The 8880-nt window shown below is 41.3% G+C and overlaps 1 protein-coding gene across 1 annotated transcript in view; it reads left to right on the forward strand.

The window, feature by feature from the left end:
* Nucleotides 1-1313: 1313 nt before the first annotated feature.
* Nucleotides 1314-8880, forward strand: part of LOC145411045 (uncharacterized) — a 589165-nt gene continuing 581598 nt past the window's right edge. The window contains exon 1 of the mRNA XM_080281107.1: nt 1314-1815. Coding sequence (XP_080137233.1) covers nt 1677-1815 — 139 coding nt within the window. The 5' untranslated portion in view covers nt 1314-1676. The remainder of the gene's footprint in view (nt 1816-8880) is intronic.

Consider the following 8880-nt stretch of genomic DNA (forward strand, 5'->3'; position numbering starts at 1 on the left):
CCCGTAAAGGAAAAGCATAAACAGATGGAGAAAAGCGAGCGAGCACAATTGCCTGCCAATGCTTTGCTAATTGTCCTCACTACTTGCTAATGATGGCTGTGTGCTAATGTGTCTACCCCCCCTCTTACCCCCTATGCCCCCCTGCGCCCCTCCCCGCCCCCTCTGCCCCCTCCCCACGCCGCTCGCCCCTCCAGCAATTGCAATAAACACCCTGAACACGAGTGCAATATTATTTCACCGGTTTTACTCAACAGCCACTCACTCTTCCCCCCTCCTCTCTTTCCCTCATCCTCTCTTTCCCCCACCACTCTTTCCCCCACCACTCTTTCCTTCCCCCATCCTCTCCCCCTTTACTTCCCTACTACTACTGCTACTACTAGTACTACTACTACTACTACTACTATCAAATTCAGTCACACTTCTAACTTCCCTTCCCCTCCCGCCCTCCAGCCTACCCTCTTCCCCCTCCCTCTTCCCATTCCACTTCTTCCCCTCTTCTCCTCTCGTTCCCCCTTCGCCCAAACACTCCCAGCAAGCTTAGTCACCTCTTTCATCCCCATCCCCTCCACTTTCTCATCTTCCCTTCTCCTCCCCTCCCCTCTTTCCCCACATTCCCCCATCCCTTTCGTTTCTTCCCTCCTCCACCACCACCCAACTCAGCATACCCCCGTTCCCCCCTCTTTCTCGTTCCACCTCTCCTCCTTTCCTCCACCTCCCCCACCACCACCACCAAGCTATTTCTCCCCCGTCTCTCCTCCCCTCCATCCCCCCTTCAGCGTACTCACTGAACCCCATCCCCCCCTCACTCAAATTTTATTCCAAGTGTTTTGAAGCCCCGAGATTACGAAATGACTCGTTTGGGATGTGAATTGGCTAGTAATGGATTTTTGTAATGGTTAATATCGTCAATTTAATTAAAATGTCGGTCGTCATTTCCGCCGTAGTCTTTTTTTTTTTTTTTTTTTATGGATTTAAATTGCTGATATGTGCTTCTCCCTCCCCCCCTCTCGCACCCTCTTTTTTTATTGTTGAAGTACCACTATTTTTTATATATATATTATGTCGCTGGATGTCAGAATATTGTATAAAGAATTTTTTTTTTTTATATCTACCTATATTGTGCTGGATAGATTCCATTTTCCGATTGGCCATGTTGCATTTTTATTACTGAGTGAATATATTTCTGTATACATCTGCAATTTTTCTTTTAGAATTTTTAACCAGCCATTTTTTTAGACACTTGCTGTTTTTTTCCTTTTTCAGGTTAGGTGAAGAACTTCCCAAAATCTGGAAAAACACCCTCCCCTGAAGACGGAGCCTGGAAGCGACCTCTTCTCAAAAAAATAAATACATAAAAAAAAAAAAAATCCCATATCACCCCCCCTCCCCTCTATCCCCTTCGTCGCACACGCTCTCACTCTCTCTTAGTTCCCCCTCAAAAAGAAAATCAACCCATAGAAGGGAATCTCTTCAGGTTGGCTCTTGCGGCGGGCGTTTGAGTTAAAAATCCAGCAGAGATTAAATAAAGAGGTATATATATATCCAGAGGTACAGAGGTATATATATACATCCCGAGGTATATATATATCCCGTAGTAGTTGTATCCCAGAACGGTTTGGGCGCTCGCCTGGCCCTGCGTGGGTTGATGTGCGTGGGATCGTTGAGTGCGGCGCGCAATGAGTAAAGTGGGCAACCAGACCAACTCGCAAGATCCACAAGCTGTCAACTCGAGAACCTTCGTGGGCAACCTCAATACCTTCCAGTGCACGAAGACGGATGTAGAGCGCATGTTCCAGCGCTACGGCCGAATTGCAGGTAAGTTAGTTAGGCTGTCCCCTTACCTGGATGCTGCTGCTGGTGATGAGGGTGATGATGATGGTGGTGGTAATATTGCTGATGTTGGTGTTAGTATTGTTGATGTTGATCATTACCATCGTGGTCGTAATGATGGGAGTGGTTATGATGAACTTTTGATAGTTTTAATGGAGGTAGTGAGGTTAATAATAATGATTATGATGATGTTGGTGATAATGCTGGTGCTTCTTATGATGATGATGATGATGGTGATGAACCCTGCTATGTGCCCTCTTTGCCATGACGCCTGATAGTTTAGTGATATAACTCGGCATTTCTGGATTTTCACCTTTCGTCACCTTTAATGGTTTCTTTTGTGTACTAACTTCGCCAATACATTATATTCTTCATTCGTATCACCACACCATTTTCTGCCATCGTCTTCATTTTGTTCTCTCGTACTGTTCACCCCCTTTTTTTTTTTTTATTTTTTATTTTTTATTTTTTTTTTTTACACCTTCTTTCCCTTCGTAATATATGCCTTGTTCATCTCTTCACACCTTTGTTGACCTGTTCACACCTTCACTGACTCATTAATCACCAAATACCACACCTTACACCTTAACTCTCATACTACCTAATATTTTCTGCAACTTATAGCATATTAACTCTCATACTACTCAGTCTCTCCTGCAGCTTATTCCTTTTCATACTACTAAGTCTTTCCTGCAACTTTCACTCTATCATACCACTCATCTCTCTTGCAACTTAACACCTTCTTGACATCATGCAACTTACCAATTCTGCAACATAGCATCTTAGTGTTATCGTACTGATCTCCATCTTCTGCTCATGTTCTTGTAAGTATATTTAAATTGATAGAGGAATGCATTATTTATTTGTATGTATCAGTGTTGAATTTTCCTTCACTTATTCTGGCCCTAAATATTCGGTGTTTCAAATGCTGTTACCGTTTTTATTAATGTTATTGTTCTTATTGCTGTTATTGCTTTTATTGATACTTTTATTATTCTTATATTCGTTGTTATTGTTTTGGTTCTTACTCTATGTGATTGATGACCGATTGCGATTATGTGATAAAGCGTCTTATTATGTTTTTGTGGCATTACTTAGTCTAGATATTTTTGCTAAGCTTGATGTATTAAATTTACCTGTTCTTTAGATATCAAGGATTTCTTAATTTAAAAATCTTAGCAGTCAGCTTATAACATTCATGCTTTTTATTATTATTATTATTATTATTATTATTATTATTATTATTATTATTTGCCATATATACCATCTTCGTTTCTTCTTAGACCCAGGAGGCATTCAAGCACCTCCTCTTTAGCAGTTTATTCCACCTAATTCACCTCTATGTATGTTAATTAGGTATTGTCCAGGTGGGAAGAGATTGCCTAATTATCCCACATATTCTCGGGACAACTTAAGTAATTATTCCGGTTTACGCCAGACGATTTTTAGACGATTTCATTCACCTGAGTGTCAGAGAGAGAGAGAGAGAGAGAGAGAGAGAGAGAGAGTGCCTGATTGTGAAGGGATTATGAGAACGTGAGAGAGAGAGAGAGAGAGAGAGAGAGAGAGATTATGGTAAGTGGTGAAGTGGCGTGGAGGAGAAAAACGAGGTGGAAGGGACACAAGAGTGAGGGATGTGGTTAGAGAGAGAGAGAGAGAGAGAGAGAGAGAGTGGAAGAGGGAGAGAAGTGTAAGATTTGGCGGGATGGGATCGTTGAATGAAGTGGAAAAATTGAGGAAGGAAGAGATTTGAGGGAGATGGGAGAAAGAGTGGCGTGGAAGGAGGACTATCAGAGAAAGACCGTGTGTGTGTGTGTGTGTGTGTGTGTGTGTGTGTGTGTGTGTGTGTGTGTGTGTGTGTGAGAGAGAGAGAGAAAAAAAAAAAAAATTATGAATGAAAGATTAATACAAGGAAGACAAAAGAGACAGAGACAGAAAAGATGAAAAAAGACAGATGTACAGAAGACAGACAGCTGGAGACGGAAATAGACAGAAAAAACGGAGAAGGAAGATAGATGGCTATGGAAAGAGACAGATAAACGGAGAAAACAGAGGTGGGGGGAAATGGCACCAGAGATGACAGAGATGGAGATATATCGGGAGATGGGAACAGATAAGCAGGTGAAACAGACAGATAGACAGACAAATGAAACAGACAGGTAGACAGATAAACAGACCTTAACCGACAGGTAGACAGACAGACAAACGAATGAAACAGAGAGATAGACAGACAAACATGAAACAGACGGATAGACAGGTAGACAAACGAATGAAACAGACAGGTAGACAGATACAGACAAAACAGACAGGTAGACATAGATGAAACAGACAGGTAGATAGACAAACAAACGAAACAGACAGGTAGACAGACAGATGAACATGAAACAGACAGGTAGACAGACACATGAAACAGACAGGTAGACAGACACATGAAACAGACAGGTAGACATAAAAATGAAACGGACAGGTAGACAGACAGATAAACATGAAACAGACAGGTAGACAGACAGATGAAATAGACAGATAGGCTGATAAACACATAGACAGGTAGACAGATAAAACAGGTAAAACAGATAGACAGATAAACAGATGGAAAAAAAAAAGATTGACACATAAACACATTAAACAAACATAAACAGATGAAACAGAGAGGAAGACAGATAGATGAACATGAAACAAACTGGTAGGCAGGTAGAAACAAACAGGTAGACGGACAGGTAGACAGACAGGTAAACAGCATCACCGTCACCCGTAAACAGGCTGGCCATGCACGAGAATTATACCCGGATTTAACGTTCATGGGGGACTCGTATTTCCGGTTTTTGTAGGCGAGTGATTAATGGTAACACTGGCAGCTTGTGTTTTGAGAGAGAGAGAGAGAGAGAGAGAGAGAGAGAGAGAGAGGTCCCCGAGTTAATGGGCTAGTGGTGGACAGAATATAATGAAAAAGCAAAAATAAAAACTCAATATACTGAAGTGGTGAAGAGTTTAGTGTGATAGTAAATACAGGGTGTCCATATATTACGCTACTTGTGTCTTCTGGGGACGGCTTAAGGTTATTAGTGTCTGCTCAGGGGTATCAGTGTCTGCTCAGGGGTATCAGTGTCTGCTCAGGGTATCAGTGTCTGCTTTGTCATACACCTACACCCACTGCCACACCCACGTCCACACCAGCCCTCCCCACAAAACAGTACACAGCTAAATAGAGAACAAGGAACAAGATAACAGTTTGACGAACAAGAATGAAAAATCTGGAGAACAAGAACAGTCTGATAAGTAAGAACATACGTAACGAAACTGGAGACAACAGAAACAAAAATATGGAGAACAAGAACAGTCTGGTGAACAAAAATAACATAACTTTTCAATAGTGGAAAGAACACAAAAAGTCTGGTGAACAAGAACAGTCTGGGGGAGAACAAGAACAGATAACGTATCGATACTGGACACAGCAGAAGTAAGAAAAAGAACAGGAACAGTCTGGTGGAGAACAACAAGAACATAACGTATCGAAACTTTAGACAATAAAACACCTCGGAGGATCGCGGCTCAGAGACAAAATGGCTTAGGGAATACGAGACGAAGAACACAGCGGGAGGTTACGAAGTGGCCAGCAGAACAGGACAAGAGGCCAGTAGAACAAGACAAGAGGCCAGCAGAACAAGACAAAAGGCCAGCAGAACAAGACAAGAGGCCAGCAGAACAAGACAAGAGGCCAACAGAACAAGACAAGAGGCCAGCAGAACAAGACAAGAGGCCAACAGAACAAGACAAGAGGCCAACAGAACAAGACAAGAGGCCAACAGAACAAGACAAGAGGCCAGCAGAACAAGACAAGAGGCCAGCAGAACAAGGAACAATTGCAGAATAACATAGCCATGAAGATAATTTTTTTTTTTTTTTTTTTTTTTTTTTAACACGGCAGGACAACTTTGGGATAGAATGGACAGGACGTTTATCAGAGTGAAATAGGGAGGGGAAAAAAATAGCAAGAAAATACCTCTATCAACACAATAGTCATGAAACCACCTTTAGAAATCACCTGTACAAAGCAACACATGTAATTAAGGAAAAGTACCAGAACTTCTTTAAGACGCCCGTATTGGTACGAGAAAATCAAGGGGAAATAGAAAGGAGTCCGAGATAAAGGCCACGAAAAAAACGGGTATCAGATAGAACGAAAAAAAAAAATCTTAATACATTTAGTATCACGAAACCAGTCATTACAGCACTAAAAAAAAAAAAAAAAAAAAAAAAAAAAAATTAAAGTAAAAAAAAATAGGGGATAAACATCATAAAAATAGGGCGATAAACTTCATAACAGAAAAATAAATAGGATGATAAACTTCATAACGGAAAAATAGGGCGATAAACTTCATAAAAATAGGGCGATACACTTCATAAAAATAGGGCGATACACTTCATAAACAGTAGGGTGATGAACCTCAAAAAATAGGACGATAAACCTCACAGAAAATAGGACGATGAACTTCATAAATAGAGAGAGAGAGAGAGATGGAAAGAAGACAAAGGGGGAAAAGTGAAAAAAAAAAAATTGGGCAATAACCTTCTTGACAGAGAAAATTATAAAACACCTTTAATAACCTGTAAAAATAAAATACACCAGGTAGCGAAGCTTTTCTAGATACCTTGGAAACCTTGCTAAGAAACCGAGGAGGAAGTACGGTAGTCTAAGAAAAAAGACAACGAACAGGAAGTCGTGTTTAATAAAAGAAAAAAAAACTTAAGCACCACCTGCAGCCGCATAAAAAAAAAAAAAGCCCAAAACTTGTCAAGAACTAAGAAGAAGAAAAGAAGAAAAAAAAACAAGAAGCAGAGCAAGAAGCAGAGGAAAAAGAAGCAAAAGAAGAAGAGGCAAAAGAAGAAGAAGAAGAAGAGGAGGAGGAGGAGGAGGAGGAGGAGGAGAAGAAGGAGGAGGAGGAGGAGGAGAAGGAGGAGGAGGAGGAGGAGAAGGAGGAGGAGGAGGAGGATACAGAACAAGAACCACAGTAGGAACAAGAATTAGGAGACATACATAGTATGAAAAAAAGTACCAACACAGATCACTCAGCAGAATACCATAAAAATTAACCAGAAGACCTTGTCAAGAATTTATGGAGGAAGTGGGAGAAAAAGCACCTCTAGAAATACATTTAAGACACCGAAGTATAACCCTGATGAAGGAAAAAAGAAAAAAAAAGCAGAAAAACATTATATAACAACTGTAGCACCACGACGACTGTGACGCAGAACAGGAAGATAAGAACAAGATGAATCAAAGTCATTCACAAGAACACCCCACACCGACCCCCACAAGACCGCCGTCAAGAAGTCAGCGGCAGAAGGCGAAGAGGCGGAAGAAGAAAGTGGAGTAAAACGCTGGGTCTTCGCCTGACTGGGGTGAATAACTAACGCCACAAGAGGCCCGGGAATTCCAGCGAGCGAGAGGAACGAAACGGCAGGAATTGTGGGAACTCTAAATATAGGCGTGAATCCCGGGGTCCCTCCCTTGTCTGTGAGGTCAGGTCAGGATAGGGCGTGAGTGGGTGGGGGGCGAAGTTTGTGTGTGTGTGTGTGTGTGTGTGTGTGTGTGTGTGTGTGTGTGTGTGTGTGTGTGTGTGTGTGATTGCGCTGTTAGTTAGCTTTATTTCTTTGAGTTCTGTTACGTCTTTAAATATATATTCTTAGTCTGGCTACCTCCAAACGATTATATTCAGTTCGAGCTTCCTTGTCGTGACGCTGCTGTGAGGAAGGTCACGGTAGGTCAGGTCAGCTATTATTATTTCCTGAGGAGGTTAATTCCAGATATGTCTAAGAATATCCCAATTTAGTTTAGATCTGGCTAATATATCCCTGTATTTGGCTACGTTCTCTCTCTCTCTCTCTCTCTCTCTCTCTCTCTCTCTCTCTCTCTCTCTTTCTCTCTCTCTCCAATATTTTCTCTACAACTTTCCTTATCTATCTCTTTTGTTGATCCTACTAATTCATCCTTCATTGACATCCTTCTTTACCTTTACTACAGCTTTCAAACTCCTTTTGTCTTTTTTCTGCATCGTACTCCATCTTTGTCATCCCTTTATCTTACAAATCTTTCTCTTACTTACATCATCTGACATCATTCTTATCCCTAAATCATAATTCTTTTGTCTTTCCTGAATCTTTCTTTTTCCTGTTCCTTCATCGTTCTCGCCCGTTAACCTGCAGCTGCTTCTCTGCTACATTTTTCTTCGTCATACTCAGGCTGCATCTTATTATCTTAATGTCTTTCCCTCCTCTCCCTGCTTCTACCCCTGACCTCATTTTGCATGTTTCCCTGTCAGAATCATATAGTTTCCACTTATATTACTGTCTCTTTCTTCCACCCACCTCTTTCGACGTCTTTCTCACCCTCTTCCTCCCGTCTCCATCTTTCTCCCTTGTACATCTTTCCACATCGTTATCCGCTCATTTTTACCGCCTCTTTCTGTCGTCCACCACTTCCTTCATCTTCCTTTCCCCGCACGTACCTCTTCCTCTCCTCCCCTTTTGTCTCCCCTTTACATCTTTCCACATCTTTCCTCTCCCCTACGCCGCGTCCACATTCATCACTTGTCTCCCAGGCCTTCATCTCTCCCTCTTTTCCTTTCCTCTCCCCATAACTCTCTCAAGGCGCCATAGGGGAGACGGAGGAACGTTTTAAGATTTCGCCCATACGTCTCCTTTGCTTCCTCTGTCTCACCCCTAGCATTCTTCCACGAGCGATTGTATTTGTTTGATATTTTTTTTTATTTACTGGTTTGTATTTACTTTTATTAATTGGGCAAAAACAAGATCCCTAAAATTGTCAGTATGCATCCTTTATTTTTTCCTTTCTCTTTTTTCACTCTTCCTCTTTTTCTTCTTCTTCTTCCCTCTTTTTCATTCTTCCTCCTTTTCGTTCTTTTAATTTTTCATTTTTCCTCCTTTTCGTTCTTTTCATTTTTCATTTTTCCTCCTTTTCCGTCTTTCTCTTTTTTCATTCTTGTTTCCTTTGCATTCCCCCGTTTTCTTTTTTTTTTTCATTCATCCTCT

The sequence above is a fragment of the Coenobita brevimanus genome, chromosome 87, assembly GCF_032717465.1.
Source record: "Coenobita brevimanus isolate Jiangsu-jjx chromosome 87, ASM3271746v2, whole genome shotgun sequence".
Classification (NCBI taxonomy): domain Eukaryota; kingdom Metazoa; phylum Arthropoda; class Malacostraca; order Decapoda; family Coenobitidae; genus Coenobita; species Coenobita brevimanus.